General features: G+C 45.2%; 1 protein-coding gene across 2 annotated transcripts in view; it reads left to right on the top strand.

Moving 5' to 3' along the window:
- The window catches only part of NCAPH (non-SMC condensin I complex subunit H), a 50,127-nt gene that overhangs the window by 16,474 nt on the left and 16,313 nt on the right, over window positions 1-17,340 (top strand). For both annotated transcript variants that reach the window (XM_077262913.1, XM_077262914.1), the window contains exons 6-9: window positions 14,107-14,222; window positions 15,007-15,196; window positions 15,321-15,412; window positions 16,759-16,940. In XM_077262913.1, the coding sequence (XP_077119028.1) occupies window positions 14,107-14,222; window positions 15,007-15,196; window positions 15,321-15,412; window positions 16,759-16,940 (580 nt within the window). The remainder of the gene's footprint in view (window positions 1-14,106; window positions 14,223-15,006; window positions 15,197-15,320; window positions 15,413-16,758; window positions 16,941-17,340) is intronic.

Genomic DNA, 17,340 nt, shown 5'->3' with positions numbered 1-17,340 from the left:
ATCGACTTCAAGAAAAAAATCTCCAAAAATCTCACTGTGTACGTATCAAAGGGCCTTGAAGTCTATTTGCCATTAAAAGGATTTGTCTCAGGTCCTTATGTAGTTACAATTACAACGTGCATGTAAGAGCAAGCAACTTTGCAATTAACTTAATAAAAATACTCCCAAGTTCTCAATAACGGAGGGATATTGCATCCATAGCCTAAAACTTGTTGTCTAGGTTACCGACCACCCTACTGTCTGAGTGGCCGATTACCGAGGTAAGGAGTCCACACCACTAGCCGACATAATGCTTCAGAGCTTACTTGTGGTGCTCTGGAGCTGGCCGGATCCTGGAAATGGGCATCTTCATCTTCCCTGCGCTTCTATACTGCTGAGGCACAGCTGCCTATGTTATGAGCATAGTACCAGTATGGAAATGGATGAAATGTGTGTAAGGAAGAAAAGTGCTAATAGCATAGTACCATCTGAAAAATCCCTCCCTTGTGTATAAGCGCTCTCACTTTGGGGGGTTGTGTGCAGGACATATTTGTCCTGGCTTGTCAAGCCAGAAAAAAACCTGCTAAAATTCCAATTCTTTATTAATCATTAATTTTTAAGGAATCACACCTCGAGAATGTATCTAGTCATCCTGGCAGCAAGGCCAAAAAGTGTAAAAGCTGCTCAATGCACAGAAAAAGAGATACCAACCAAATAATAGGATTCTTTATATTTTGCGAAGAGGGCCTGCAGGCAACCTAAGATTCTTTTCCGCCTGTCTGCAGAGGTTGGTACCCTAAATATTGCGACAATGGCGCCCCCGCTCCTTGAAGACTGTGCCCTAAATGCTAAATTAATTTAATAAATCAAAGACAACCATTCCCAAGTAATAGTTGTACACAATTAGTACATATATAGATTACCCTAATTAACAAAGAAATAACTACAGTGTGTCTGTAAAGTCATGGTGCACTTTTGACCAGTCACTGGAAAGCAACAAAAAAATTATAGAAATGTGAAATCTGCTACAAATAAAAGACAAACTCTCCCAGTTTTATACCTTTTCAGTGCAGTTCTATGTGGGCTCCATTTGTTGCCCTACACACATCCAAACGATAGCATAAGCTTGTGGTTGCATGAAGTCACAGACCTGGTAGTGTATTAATCAGAGTTCAGTTTATCAGGGGTTTATCTGACTGGGGGCTCAGCAACAGCTTATATGATTTTGCGTTGTTTGATTGGTTCTTGTTATCTCTCCTGATGAGCAGGTCTGATGTGATTGGGCCAGAGAAGGGGCACCAAAATGTAAAGTATAAAAGTGCACCATGACTTTACGGACACACTGTATTATGGTAATGATAAATACAGCCAGAAGTGCTGATACCGAAGGGTCAATCAATATGGCACTTACAAACTAAAGCATGCAGCATGCCAATACAGTAGTGTTCAGATGAATAATACTTATCAGATAAAACATGCCAAAGCAATAGTAATATTCTATAAGGCATGATGCATACAAAGTAGTAGAACTAAGCACAGTATTTGATGTGTACAAGAAATAAAGACGAATAACACTAATACTTATCTGATATAATATCCCGTATCCATCAAAGCTAATACATCGTCCCATCGCGTTTCGCCTTCAGCTCATGAGCTTCTTCAGGGGAGCAGGTGGACAGACCCATTGGTGGTGTACAGTTGATATAATGAACAGCAATATGGATGCCATGTTTAAACACCCATGCACGAAATAACAAAAGTGGAACATGTTGGGTTTTTTCTTTATTAATATGTCCGTAGTCAGCGGCTGCCGCCAATCTCCTAAAGAGAGGGTTGTCTTTCTTGAAGAAGCTGAGAGAAGTCTAGGAATATGGGATGTATGACTGCCCTGCTTATTGTGAACCTTATTGTAGTATCAGGCATGCTCCTGTTCACATGTGTTGAGGCACTGATCGCCAGCTGCTGCCTTTTCTTCTTTTATTGCACGACCAGCTCTATCCTCACCTACTGTATTCTCACCCATCCCTTATAGATTGTGAGCCCTCGCAGGCAGGGTCCTCACTCCTCCTGTACCAGTTATGACTTGTATTGTTTAAGATTATTGTACTTGTTTTTATTATGTATACCCCTCCTCACTTGTAAAGCGCCATGGAATAAATGGCGCTATAACAATAAATAATAATAATAATAATTATTATTGCTAGTCGCAGACACCACCATAACGAAACTATAAGCCAAAAAGAAGAAAATAAAAATGAAAGAATTGGGAAATCTTTCAAAGCGTTGCTGATCGGAAATAATAGTAATGGAGGTGAATGTATTAAAGGAAAAAGTTAAAAAAAAAATCCTAGAGCTATGCGTGTTGGCACTGAATCCTTCCTCAATACATATTAGAGTAAAAAATAACAAGGATTACTATACATGAAAAAACAGGAAGAGGAAATTGCTTGGTTGGGTTGGAGGTCATAACATCATAGAGGAAAAAAATCAAATTAACTTTTATAAAACGCCCTGGTTGGATTGGAGCCCAGGATTCCGGTGTTGGAGGATGGCACCAGGCCGCTAAGTCATATTGTGAGGTTAAAATACGTAAGTGACCTAGATGTAAAAGGTGTGATTGCAGGCCTTACAGGTCCATTTACAAGAGAGGAGGGAGAAAAACGGGGGCTGGTAGAAAATAATGCGTATAAGGGGAAGAAAAGTAAGAGCTAGGCAAGAAAGCGTACAAAATATAAATGAAGATAATGGAATGGCCTGAAAGAAATATGAATAGAGCATAAACCTCAAGGGGAGATTAATAATTTCCACTGAGTAAAATACATGAAGGGTAAAAATTGTATATACGGTACATAATACGCGTATCAAGACAGTGGAAAATAAGCAGCGTTTATAGGTAGTTTCTGTTACCTCTTTGCTGTGATCCATTGTCCGGGTGTCTGTGGATGGAAACTTCGCTGTGCGGTCAATATCTAAACACAAATACACGTGACTGTATATAATAATATATGATAATGGACAAAACAATGGACTGTGAAGCATAACAGCATATTGGAGCTTCAATAAATAAATATCAGCACCTCCTGCCTTATCAGAGCAGGAGCTCGGCGCTGCCAGTAGCCGAGCTCCTGCACTAACAGCCAGGGACGGTCCTGGAACAGCCAGGGATGGTGCCAAGCATCACCCCTGGCTGACCCTCAAGATGCCCCATTCGCTCACGATCGCGTCATTTGCAAGGTTCTGAAGAAATACAGGGACCAATGACGGCATCTCTGATCGCTGTGATTGGATAGTAACTATCCAATCACAGCAATGTATCCTAAAAAAGGAAACGGCAGCACAGCTTGTAGGCGATCAGCTGTGCTGCTGTTAGAAAGTGTCAAATCAAGACTCCTCTTCATATCCTACTCCCATTGGCACCCCAGTCTCCCTGTAATTTTTTTGCATATTATTTTTCCATGTCCTTTTTTTCTTTTTTCTCTGATCGCCCATGACGGCACCACGGAGAGAGGGGATCCGCCCACCAAGGACAGGAAACCTACGGATAAAAAAGGCGGTACCACCCTCCTGCATCAGTTGGTTTCCTGTCCTTGATGGGAGACCTACGGACTTACCAGTCGACGTTGGAATTCCGGGGCCAACCAGTCCGATTCAAGGCAGCTGGGGTCCCTCTGCCTCGGCTAGGGTGGTGACCCGAAGCGCCACCGCTGGGAGCCAGGGGCAACAGGGTGTGCGGGGGAGGTGATAAGGAATCGCGGTCACCTCCCCTAGGTAAGATGCAGCAGCAACAACATCCAGGGGGGTCCCTCTGTGGTTGTGGGAGGTGCAGCGCGACCCTCCCTGAGTAAGCATGAGACTGCACGCTGCACCGCCATCGGGCGTGCAGAGGACGCGCTACAAGGGCTGCATAGGACCGGGGGCGCCGGTCAGCAGCGCCATAACTGCTTCCTGGGCGCCATCTTGGAAATCGGCATGCCCGGGATCCAGGCTGGTCCCGCGAGAACGCGGACTGCGAACACGGCCTGCGCAGGCGCCGGCGGGGCGCCGCTCACTAGAGCGATCTGCGCAGGCGCCGGAAAGCGCCGCTCGAGCGCTGAGCACGGTCAGCGCAGGCGCCGACGGGGCGCTGCTTGGAGGAGCGATCTGCGCAGGCGCCGGCGGTGAGCGCCGAGCTAATTGCTTGGGAGTTCGGCGCTCCTCCCCGCGGGCTGCGTGAAGCGGCGGGAGAATTTAAATACGGAGATGCACATCCTCCCAGTGGCTCTGCTGTAATAAGCAAAAGAGCCTCATGAGCAGTAGTGCCGCAGCGTCAGCTCAGCATCCGCAGACCAGCAGCAGTATGAGCGACCCGACATCACCTCAGCCCGAGTCACCTCCACCGGTAGCATCGCCGCAGCAGCAGCAGCAAAAAAGGCGACAGCAGAAAGGGCACCAGGACACCAGCAAAGAACGCCAAAGGTCCCTACACAGTAAGGAGTCCAGTACGGCGTCGGGGAAGAAGCCAGAGGCAGACAATCCCCAACTGGTATTTATGGGTCCTGGAGGTGGTAAGTGGATCTTCGTGAATGTCAGAGACAGTAAGATTATTATTTGTCTCTTATAGGGGAGGAAAAGCGTATGTAAAACTAAGCACAAAAGTTGCGCCATCTGTAGAGAGGATCTTCCACCTACATGGGATAAGAGACTATGCAATACTTGCATTCAGCAAACCTTATCCGAAAACCTTCCTGGGTTTGCAACAGACCTTAAGAGCCTGATTAAAGATCAAGTAGAGGACACCTTCAGATCACTAAAAAGTGGGAAAAGAAGGAAGAAAGCCAGACTCAGGTCCCCATCTCCCGTCTCAGAATCAGGAAGTGATAGTGAGAGTTCGGTGTCCGTTAACTCCTCCACCTCATCTTCATCATCTACTTCTTCCTCAGGGGGACATAACTGTTTCCCTCTAGAGGATACGGATGGCCTCATAAAAGCCGTGAGAAGTACCATGGGTCTGGTAGACTCCCACCCCAAAAAAACGGTACAAGACATAATGTTTGGAGGCCTGGAACAAAAAAAGAGAAGAGCTTTCCCTCTTAACGAAACAATAGCAGCCTTAATTAAAAAAGAATGGAAGAAGCCTATGAAAAAGGCTCTTTTAACACCTAAAAGAAAATACCCCTTCGAGGAAGAATCCTGCTCCTTTTGGGAGAAGGCCCCCAAACTAGACGTAGCGATCGCTAAGGCCTCTAAAAAATTTTCCCTCCCGTTCGAGGACATGGGAGTCCTAAAAGACCCGATGGACAAAAAGGCAGATGCCTTTCTTAAAGGTACCTGGGAGGCAGCGGGAGGAGGCCTGAAGCCGGCGGTAGCGGCAGCATGTACTTCACGCTCCCTGATGATTTGGCTGAACCAACTAGAGGGCCAATTAAAGGGGAAAACTTCTCGGGACTCAATACTGGACACACTACCCGTAATGAGAGGGGCTGCGGCTTTCCTAGCTGATGCCTCGGCCGACTCTATCAGGCTATCCGCCAGAGCAGCAGGGTTTGCTAATGCGGCCAGGCGCGCCCTCTGGCTTAAAAATTGGCCAGGCGACCTGCAGACGAAAACAAAACTGTGTACTATCCCCTGTGAAGGAGAATTTTTGTTTGGTTCCACCCTAGATGACATCTTGGAAAAGGCGGGGGACAAGAAAAAATCCTTCCCCCCTCTGGGTCTCCCCTCTTATAGGAAGCCCTTTCGGAACAAGAGGTTTTTCCGTAGGAACACGGGGAGAAACCAGGGGAAATGGGAAGATAAAAAGAGCAAAAACAAGGGCTTTATCTTTAATAAAAACCTCAATGACAACAAAAAGCCTTCACAATGAAGGTTCGCCCCAGGTGGGGGGGAGGTTATCTCTCTTTCTCCCAGCCTGGGAAAAGATTACCTCAAGTCGATGGATACTAAACATCATAGAGTCGGGACTGAGGTTAACATTCAAAAGGTACCCCCGTCCCTCGTTCAAGATAACACCCACAAGATCCTCGGCAGAAGAGCAGTTGACGCTAGAAAACGAGGTTGTCGGGTTAGTAAAAAAAGGGGTACTCCAGAAAGTTCCCCCTCAGGAAAGAGGGCAAGGCTACTATTCCCCTCTTTTCCTGAGAAAGAAGCCAGATGGTTCCTTCAGGACCATCATCAATTTAAAAAAACTAAACAACTACCTAGAGGTTCAAGCATTCAAGATGGAAACAGTAAAATCATCCATCAAGATGCTATTTCCTCAATGCTTCATGGTGGTCCTGGACCTAAAGGACGCGTATTATCACGTCCCAATATACAAGGACCACCAAAGATTCCTCAGACTGGCAGTCCATATCCAGGGAGTCCTAAGTCACTTCCAGTTCTCAGCCCTACCATTTGGCTTAGCGATCGCCCCGAGAGTTTTCACAAAGTTGGTGGCGGAGGTAATGGCGCACCTCAGGGAAGAAAATACCCTAATCGTACCATATCTGGACGACTTCCTGGTGATAGGCTCTTCCCCGCAGCATTGCAAGAGCCAACTAGACCTAGTGATTCATTCTCTAAAAAATCTAGGTTGGCTAATAAACCTAGAAAAATCCAGACTGGTGCCTTCTCAGGTTCAGGAGTACCTAGGTCTCACTCTAGACTCCAAACAAATGGAATGCCGGCTCCCAGAGAGCAAAATACAAAAAATAAAAAATTTAGCGCTAAGAGTACAATCTCTTCCCTCCATAACACTTCGTCAGGGCATGTCTCTATTAGGCTTTATGACCTCTTGCATCCCGGCGGTCCAGTGGGCCCAACTACATTCAAGAGACCTCCAATGGCAAATACTGTCAGAACAAAACCGCCTAGGAGAACATTTAGACGGGCGGTTAACATTGTCTCCTCGCACCAATCACTCCCTGACTTAGTGGACATTGCAGGAAAATCTTTCCCAGGGAGTCCCATGGGTAATCCCGATCTCGAAGGTCCTAACTACAGACGCAAGCCCCTCAGGGTGGGGGGCTCATCTGGGCGACCTAGTAGCCCAGGGTATCTGGTCTCCGTCCCTTGCAAACAATTCCTCCAATATGAAGGAACTCCTGGCAGTGAAATTTGCCCTTCAGGAATTTCTGGGAGTCCTTCAATCTCACCATGTAAGAGTGATGTCGGACAACCAAGTAGTAGTATCCTACCTAAATCATCAGGGGGGTACCCGTTCCAAAAGCCTAATGGAAGTGACCAGCTCAATCCTTCAGATAGCCGAGAACAGCCTTCTATCCCTGACAAGCCTACACATAAAGGGGGTAGACAATTACAAGGCAGACTTTCTAAGTCGTTCCAGCCTGAAACAGGGGGAATGGGAACTAAACCCAGGGATATTTACTCAGATCACAAAAAAATGGGGGGTTCCCAAAATAGATCTCTTTGCGAGCCATTTAAACAAAAAAGTAGCCTCCTTCTGCTCCCTATCTCCCTTGGGGAACCCAGTAGCTGTGGACGCTTTCCTGATTTCTTGGGGTCACCACCTGGTCTATGCCTTTCCTCCTCTCATCCTGATTCCAGCAGTGCTGAGGAAGATTCGGGAGGACGGGGCACTAGTCATCCTGATTGCCCCGTTCTGGCCGAAGAGGCCTTGGTTCTCATGGATGAGGAAAATGTCAATATCCGACCCGTGGGTATTACCAGACCTCCAGAATCTGTTGTCGCAGGGCCCAGTTTGTCATCCGCAAGTCAAGAACTTGCACTTGACAGCTTGGCTCTTGAGAGGAAGATATTAGAAAACAGAGGGTTCTCTTCAGGCGTAATCTCAACTCTGTTAAAAAGTAGGAAGCCGGTTACAACAAGACAGTACGGCAAAATATGGAAAAAGTTTTTATCTTCTTCAGGGGCAAAAATAGGGAAAGAGATTCCCCTCAATTCCATATTAGAGTTCCTACAAAAAGGTTTGGAGATGGGGTTAGCCACCAGTACCCTGAAAGTTCACGTGGCAGCATTAGGTGCATTATTCAATTTTGACTTAGCTTCAAATAGGTGGGTCTCTAGATTCATCAGAGCAGCCGGAAGATCGAGGCCTCTGCCAGTGAAAGTGGTTCCACAATGGGACTTAAACTTGGTCCTTAAAGCCCTCACTAGTCCACCATTTGAACCATTACACAAAACTTCAATAAAAAACTTGTCTCTCAAAACCGCTCTGTTAGTCGCCCTCACTTCTGCACGTAGGGTCAGCGACTTACAGGCCCTATCGGTTAATGCCCCTTACACACAAATATTAGAGGATAGGGTCATTTTAAAAACAGACCCAGCATATCTCCCGAAAGTGGCTTCAAAATTTCACAGGTCTCAAGAGATATCTCTCCCCTCCTTCTGTCCCAACCCTACAAATAAGGAGGAACAAACATTACATACTCTGGATGTAAGAAGGTGTCTCTTACAATACCTAGAAGCCACTAGAGAGAGTAGGGAGGATTCCTCTCTGTTTGTGTGTTTCCAGGGTCCCCGGAAGGGGAAAAAAGCTTCTAAGGCCACCATAGCAAGATGGATCACGGACGCCATCAGTCTTTCATACTCGGCAAGTGGGATGTCCGTTCCCGGGGAGGTTAAGGCTCACTCGACAAGGGCAGTGGCGACTTCCTGGGCGGAGAAGGCCGGCGCTTCTATAGACCAGATATGTAGAGCTGCTACCTGGTCCTCACCATCTACATTCTATAGGCACTATAGATTGGACCTAATCTCTTCCTCAGATCTTACCTTCGGTAAAAGGGTTCTGGAAGCAGTGGTCCCTCCCTGAATGTACTATCTATGCAATTCTCTCCGTGGTGCCGTCATGGGCGATCAGAGAAAAATATAGTTCTTACCGATAACGGTATTTCTCTGAGCCCATGACGGCACCCGTACATTCCCTCCCTTCACTTATGGGTGTGCACATTTTTAGAGTGCCTTAGTATATTTATAGTCTACTTTTAGTTAAAGTCACGCGGTATCTTATTAGGCTAAACAGTTGAAAATTACAAATGCCTTAAGTAGTCTCCCATCATTCTCTATGTAAACAAACTGATGCAGGAGGGTGGTACCGCCTTTTTTATCCGTAGGTTTCCTGTCCTTGGTGGGCGGATCCCCTCTCTCCGTGGTGCCGTCATGGGCTCAGAGAAATACCGTTATCGGTAAGAACTATATTTTTTGTCCGTCTTTCCATCCATCTGTCGTAATGTAGCTTTAGTTAGGTGTAGGGCGTTCGTTAGGGGACAATTAGTTTAGAAATAGTTAGGGTGACGGATGAGGGAGACTCCATTTTGATTTATTAATTCAGACCCAATATATTGTTTAGAGTTCTCCCTCTGCTCATTGGACTGTGGTCCTCTCCCATGAGATACCGTATATACTCGAGTATAAGCTGAGGCACCTAATTTTGCCACGGAAAACTGGGAAAACTTATTGACTCGAGTATAAGCCAGGTATGCATTGTCCTCTCATCCCTGTCCTCATATGCATGGCTCCCCATCCCTGTTCTTGTATGCATGGCTCCACGTCCTTGTATGCATGGCTCCCCGTCTCGTCCTTGTATGCATGGCTCTCCATCCCTGTCTTTGTATGCATGGCTTCTTATCCCCGTCCTTGTGTACATGACTCCTTATCCCCCATCCTTGTATGCATGGCTCCCCATCCCTATCTTTGTATGCATGGTTCCTATAAATGAAATAATAATAAAAAAACATCCTGCTTACCTTTCCTGCGTGACCTCACTGCATCTCGTTCTGGCGCCAGCAGCTCTTCCGGCCAAGCGATCACGTGTCCCCGCTCATTAAAGTAATGAATATTCACTTCAGGCCTACGGGAGTGGAGAGAGGTAAGCATTCATTACTTAATGAACGGGGCCACTTGATCGCTCGGTTGAAAGAGCTGCTGGTGCCGGAACGAGATGCAGCAAGGGTGGGAAGGGAAGTAGGATGTGTGCTGGAAGCCGGCGGCTGTAACTGTGAGCTCTATAAGAGAAATTAATATTCACTGCGCTGGCAGTGAATATTCATTTCTCTTTAGCAGCGGGCACAGGCTCTAGTTGCAGCCGCTGGCCCCTGCCTCTGACCCGCTGCTCCCCTTACCCCACAGTCTTTCTGGGACAATGACTCATGTATAAGTCGAGGGGGGGCGTTTTCAGCATAAAAAAAATGTGCTGAGAAACTCTGCTTATACACGAGTATATACGGTATACAAATTCCCAAAAGAACAGGAACATGCCATATGACCGGAGAATTAGAGGCCCCGTGTCAATTAATGCGAGAGGAACAGAGCTGGGACCCCCTGCAGCCTTTTGTGCAGGGCTTTAAGCTATCAATGGAAGGCACTGATGGTTAGGTAGCAACACAGAGATGAATTATAAGAGTATCGTGCATCTCAGGGCTAAGTCTAATATACCACCAGAATTTTGGGAGCCCTCTGCACACACACACCTGGGTTTCATCGTTCTCTAGCTGTTCCAGATACTGAGCTATCTAGACTGGCTCTCCAGAGCCACTTAGCCGACTCAAGTTTGGACTCTCCATACTGGTCCAGCCCCAACGAACCCATTGAGACGTCAGTCGTCCCGTTTGGACCTCCAATAGGAAGTTATGACCCATCCTAGATATTGGGAATTATTTCAGCTAGTTAAGGGAGGAGATTTCAGTTCGACCCAGAGGGGAGGTGGCAAATATGGGAGGAGATGAGGATTTGGAGACAAATTACAGGCAGGCATTGTCTCCCTGTCAGAGACATGAGTCCATGAATAGTGACTGTTCACAGCAAGAGACTGTCCAGGAACTGTCCGTAGCACTCAGCACTATTCCAATATAAAATCTTGCTACTCCAGCCAAATAACTCCCTGTAGGGATAAGAACAATGGCATAGAGGAGTTGAGAATTAGTGGAGATTTAGGGAGTTTTATCCCTTATAAAGAAACGCATATCTATGCTTCCTCTGAAGTATTTCCAGATGAGGAGCAATCAGATTCAAAGGATCATAACTCCCAATTCTTTAGATAATGAAGGGAACTTGACAAAGGCTGACTCCCACTTGTCAGTCACATGCTGAATCTAATCAGGATACTGAGAATAACCATCAGGAGATGAGTTCTCAAGAGTTCAATATCACAGAGGATTTAAATCTTCAAGAGAAAAATGTGGAATCCACAATCTTACAAACCAAGGGCCTAAATTATACTATTACATCGTCTTACCATAGAAGCAATAGCTTTGATTCCATTCAATCTGAATAACCCTTGGAAACATCAGATGCAAGCTCTGAAAACTCAAAAGGCATCCAATCACAAAATAATTATAACGAGTCTAATGGTCATTAGTCATTTCAGCTCATTAATAATGATTTAATTGAGAACATACCTGTAACGGAAGAGTTTGAGGAGAACCAGCAATGCTCTACTTCTATTCTTTAATGTCGCCCCAATCCCAACTCAAGTTAATCATTTAGATCGGGTACTTGACTAACCCAGAAGATAATTTTCCTCACAAAACTACGACCGCAACTGACGAAGTTACCCTTATTAAAGCGAATCCATCAGAGGATATATTAATGGAGGTCAAGATATCGCTTCAAAATAGTCCTGATTCACACAGTTTAGGTACATCCTCTGGAATTACAAAAACAAGTAAGAATCAATAAGGTAGAGAATATCTTAAAAGACATAACACAAAATCATATGGAGATGGTGAACTCAATTCTTTACAAAGAGAAGTCTCGTCTTTTAATGGCCGGATGACCAGTTCTGAAGACATTTGTAGAAGGAACAATTTGAAAATAAGACATTCTTAATCAGTCCATCTGATTCCATGAGATGGCTATATCACCAAAATGGTAGCTCAACTAATTTCAAACATACCCAACGAAAAGATAGTCGCCATGGCCTATAGCATCATAAAGCCTCATTACATCTCTCCTGATATTACAGGAGACCTTAGTCACCTTCTACTCCTTTCAAACAAAAAATAACCTATTAAAAAAAAAAACATCGGCCCCTCATGATTTCATCTCTTTATTTAAAGATCTATCTGGAGCCACTCTACAGGCCAGGAAATCTGTCCAACAAACTACAAAAGATCTACTTTGTGTGGGAATAAGCCACCGTTGGTGTCTCAACTCATGAAAATGAGAGCACGCGTGAGGCTACCATACTTTTCACAACAGCCGTGCAGCCTGTAGACTTCTTCCAGCTTCTATAGCAGCATGGTAGAGCGCACAGCTTGGACCAGCGGTACTGCCATGTCACTGATCTGGACCGTTAATCTTAATGGGGATGTCCAAGTTTGGGGTTCATGTGTGCAGTGTACGCTATGTGACTGCAGAGTTGTGAATCCTCACAGTGCGTGCTGTCAAGATTTGCTTGACTGCAAATATGTGATTTGCACACATCTGGAAACATGTTGACTAGACCAGCGCAGCCTCGCTCGGTATAAGTGCATTGAGCGAGGTGGGACACGTCTAGTTAGAATGTGGCCGGAAGTATGCAATTCGCAAACTTGTGCTCCCGACACTGCAGAATCCTGACAGTGCACACTGTGTGCGCTGTGAGGATTTACAAGTCTTGACAACCCCATTAAGGACCGCCCCCATCCCTTTGCAAAGCGGGAAGCCAAGAGCTCTTTCCGAAAGGTAGAGATAACCCCTTAATAGGGGGAGCATTGCACTAAAGACTCCCTTGTAGCCAGATCTCGGCAAGGAGAATTTCTCTCTGTGAGCCAATACGCACGACACCTCGCAGCCCAACACGACAACTCCAGAGCAGCGCTGCTTGTGGCCTTCTGATGTGGCTCATGTGCCAAGTCCTGATTCACAAGGGAAAAATAAAAAGTATGGGACTTGGAAAAAAAAGAAAAAAGATTTGTGTTACAAGTTTGCAAATTGAACATTTTTAAAGTGGTAAAACATGAACTATAAAATTTGGTCCTGCTACAACTCGTTCTGGGATAAGCCATCACATCTGCGTCTTTGTCAACAGGAAAATTAAATCATGGGCTTTGAAACAAAGAGAGGAAGTGATTAAAGGGCAGTGCTGCCAATGAACGGTGATCCCTGTGTGAATAGATCGGTGGTCGATCCCTGTGAGAATAGATCGGTGGTCGATCATGTGCACCTCTGCGCCATTCTGTCTCCATGAGAGCGCTGGTCTGCGGCACTTCCATTATGAATGAATGGGGTGGTAGAGCGCATGATTGACCACCGCTCCAGACACACAGGGCTTTTCAAAGATTTGTTCTTCGGATTGGATACACCTTTTCCATAGAAAGGTGTCGGTACAACCCCTTTATCTGTAGCAGGGATCCAGGGAGGACGACTGAACTCTTATCTATTCACTAAGGAAGAGAGAAAAGCACAATATATGATCTCTAATATAATCTTATCTGGGTAAAACAGATAAAACCGATAATGTGATCACACAACATTTGAATGGGCATGTAATCCCAATCCTTCAGCTGGTCCAGGGATCAAGTAGAGTTGCGTGGAAAGAAAAAAGTGGAAAAATCCGCTCTGCTGGTGGATGGAAATAGATCCAGGTACACACTAGGATATTTTGTCTACACGTTTCGAAGTACCATACTTCTTCAGGACAAAAAAAAACAGATATGTAGACGAAATATAAAACCGCACCTTATTAGTGTGTACCTGAATTTTTTACCATCCACCAGCGGCGTGGATTTTCCACTTCTTCCTTTTTCCACAATTACACTCATCTGTGTGACATTATCAGGTTTCGATAAGAGAAGATCAGAACAAATGACTACTTCCTAATTGTCTCCGACTCGGGAATGACATTGGCCTGACCTGATGACGTTTCCTTTTTCACTCATCAAAAAGGAGCCCTTACTAAAATTGTAATCTTTATGAAATATAAATTATAGATTCAAACAATCTTATCAAAAACCGCCGAAGACACAGTCACACAACTAAGATCATAATACAAATATCGGCGATGCCACTGAATGATGGATGGATTTGCTGACCATGATTGATGGTGGCCACCAGGCAGGGCTTCTTTTGGATTTTTATACAGAAGGTTGTCGGGTTATGACCAAGAGATTTGCCCCATATCATTGTAAGCTACTAGTACTACTGCTGCTGTGATTATTCCGTTGACTGTGCATGTTCCTATTTATTTTTCCTTTATGCTCGATCTCATAGGCGATGCCAGCAAAGAACCTCAAAACAAGAAGCAGAGAAAAAGGCAACATTCTGTGGAGACCATTGAGCAGAATCTGAACAACATTACCCGCTCTGCAACAGACAGAGTGGATCAGGTATGTGTTTATGGTCACCTTGACAGAATAAAGGGGACCTATTATGTGCCCAAACTCTATTGAGCTGCAGATAAAGGGTTACTAGCTCTACAATGCTGTATGGCTGCTGAAATCTTGCAAACTGGGAGAAAATTAACTTTATTCCTCCCAGGAGCTGCCGGCTTTCAGTCATAGTCGTGGGGGCACAGTCTGTACGGCTTCAGTCACTGCCCACTACACCGCGTGTGAGGCAGCTCTAAGCACTCTCTCGCATTTTGACTGAAAGCTCGCTCTGCAGCACATCTGTGCATAGTGAACCGTCAGTCAAAGTGCTGGGGCGTGCTTACAGCCGCCTCTGGAAATGCTGTTGCTGACTGTAACCGCATAATGATTTACAGTTGGAAGCTCGCAGATAATTTTTTCTTGGTTGCCGTGCTTTTAGTGCGATGGCCGTACAGCATTGTGACGCTATTAAACCTTAGACCAGATTAGTACATGCTGCTATGTGTTTTTGCATGGCTCATCGGTATCATTGGGTTAGTGTGTGCCTGATGCAGACATTGACAGCATTTTTGGTGAAAGTATGGCAATCTGACTGAGGCCTAAAATGTGGGTTTAAAAGAACATTTTGGGCCTTACACGCACAGTTACAAATAATTTATTGCTCTTTTGCTTATGAGCTTCTTTTGCTTTTACCTTCTATAGATAAACATGAAGACAAATTGAGCGAAAATGTAGAGGAAAAACTGGCGTATGTGTGGGCAACATGGGGGAAACCCCTTGTAACATGCTGTCTTTCCTGCAGGTCGACCCCCTCTTTCAGAAGGCAGCCACCTCATTTGACGAGTGCAGTACTGTGGGGGTATTCCTCACGACCCTCCGCTGCTCCGATTACCGTAGTGAGCTGCGCTTTGATGATTATCTGATCCCACTGTCCACTATCGAAGAGGAGACGATTCCTGCCCCCGACTCTGTGGACGCCGCCGAGCTGAAATGTAAGTCATCCGGAATGGGACCTTCAGCCGGAGGAAGCAAAGGATCTGGGATCTAATTGGAAACCACTCAGAAAGTGTAAAATGTCATTTTTTTTTTATTTTTTTTTTTTCCCACTTCTCGCAGCTCTGTTGGTTACTTGTGACGAAAAGCGCCCATTATGCCCATCGCTCTGTAAATTACGCTTGATGCAGCTGGATGGTGACCTGAAAGATGAGGTATAACACAGTCCTGTCTCTTTCCTGCGGAGACCAGCCCGTCTTCTTACCAATGTTTGCTGCTTTAGTGTTTGGTCCCTATTAGCAGTGCCCAAAGTCAGACTGGATCTTCCCCGTCTTGCTTCGCCTCCCTTGATGTAACACTGCCATCTTCTGAGAAAGCTCGCGGAGACATCACTGCTGACCGAGTCGATCTGCTTCTTACAATATCAATGAAGGCTCTAGTTTTCAGGCGGCTTTAGAGACGTCCATTGCAGGTGGCATGTTGCACACCCGTGGTCTAGTTGGTGACTGCTCCACTTTTGGTCTGCCTCACGTTCTGCACACCAGGCCTCTTACTATGTGCAATAACAATAGAAGGCCACAGACACCTCTCAATATAAGTAGCAGCTAAGGCCGATTAACCCTCGGCTCCTCTGTCCTGTGCATGTCACTCATACGCCTTATACTTGTGCAGTGGAGTCCATGCTGGGACTTGTAATGCAGTGTCTATAGATACAAATGATCCATATATAGTTTACACTAGTTATTAGATCTAAAGAACAAAGAAAGACGGAGTAGCTATAAACCACATAGGAGGATAAAAGCAAGCAAATTTTATTTCAGCATCATAAAAAAATCATGTACATATATCACAAAAAGTCAGACAGGTAGCAAGGAGGCAAACCGTAAATATAGACAGGGTAATGATCATAAAATATCTACTATCTAGATAAGCCTGGATGATAGCTGCCAAGAAAGTGCTTGTGCATGAGCATAAAGTGCCAAGGACAAATCACGTGTCTATTTAGATCCTGTATATACCTGCGCAATTATCACTGAATGATCTCTAATAGGTCACAAAAAAAATGCAGACAGCCACTTACCCATGTCAAAGTGAATTGGAGTGCCCCACTTAACCCCGACGCGCGTTTCGCCACGCTGGATATTTTATGATATTCATCCACACTTGGTGCTCATTACCCTGTCTATATTTACGGTTTCCTCCCTTGTTGTTTTGGTTTGTGCCTCCTTGCTACCTGTCTGACGTTTTTGTGATAGATGTACAAGGTTTTTTTTTCTATGATGTTTAAATAAATTTTGCTTGCTTTTATACTCCTCTGTGGTTTATGGCTACTCCGCCTTTCTTTGTTCTTGTGCTATTGGGAGTACTCCACACTTGCACTCTTTGTTTGATTATGGGGGAACCACACTTTATGTGAGTTAGACTAATGATGTGGTTTTTGAATATTCAATTCATACTAGTTATTAGATCTAGCCTCAGATACTTACAACCTTTTATTTGCTCATCATCCTCCTTATGAAGAATAATTGTAGTCACATACTTGTTTCCTTTTACTTTGCAGGCCGCATCTAGTTTAACCGACAAGTACAAGGAAAGTAACCATGCTTTTGACATCAATGCTGAGGTGGAGGGCGATGGTCCTGAGATGGATGATTTTGATGCGGATATGTGTGATGGGAATGAAGTAGAAGACCTTGGACAGTTCCCAGAACAGCGTGAAGCTTGTAGATCAGAGAGAAAAGGGTACAGTTCTTCCTCTTGTCCTGACACATGAATGCCGATTAGCTCCCTCCAGGGACATTGTGCAAAAATGAGGCATGTTTTTAAGAGGACAGGTCACCCGGATGATTCCCTTCTCACATAGACTGATACTCATCGTATACGTGAATTCCTATGTACCCTAACAGGCAGTGGCTCACACTTTGAATGGCCATTCATCTGGATGACAGTTTCCTTGATGAACTTAGTGCCTTTCCCTGCTGTCAAAGCCACTGGCAGCAATTCTCGCTCGTGTACTGTGCTGGCTTATCTTGCCTGCAGCATGTGCGCCATTTTCTTAGTTTTCACAACGCTCCACTGCCAATTTAAACTCCTGTTGTACTAATGGAAACAAAGAGGCCAATGCAATACACATGGGGCAGAG

The sequence above is a fragment of the Ranitomeya variabilis genome, chromosome 5 (assembly GCF_051348905.1).
Source record: "Ranitomeya variabilis isolate aRanVar5 chromosome 5, aRanVar5.hap1, whole genome shotgun sequence".
In the NCBI taxonomy this organism is placed as follows: Eukaryota; Metazoa; Chordata; class Amphibia; order Anura; family Dendrobatidae; genus Ranitomeya; species Ranitomeya variabilis.
This window is presented reverse-complemented; position numbering and strand designations above follow the sequence as displayed.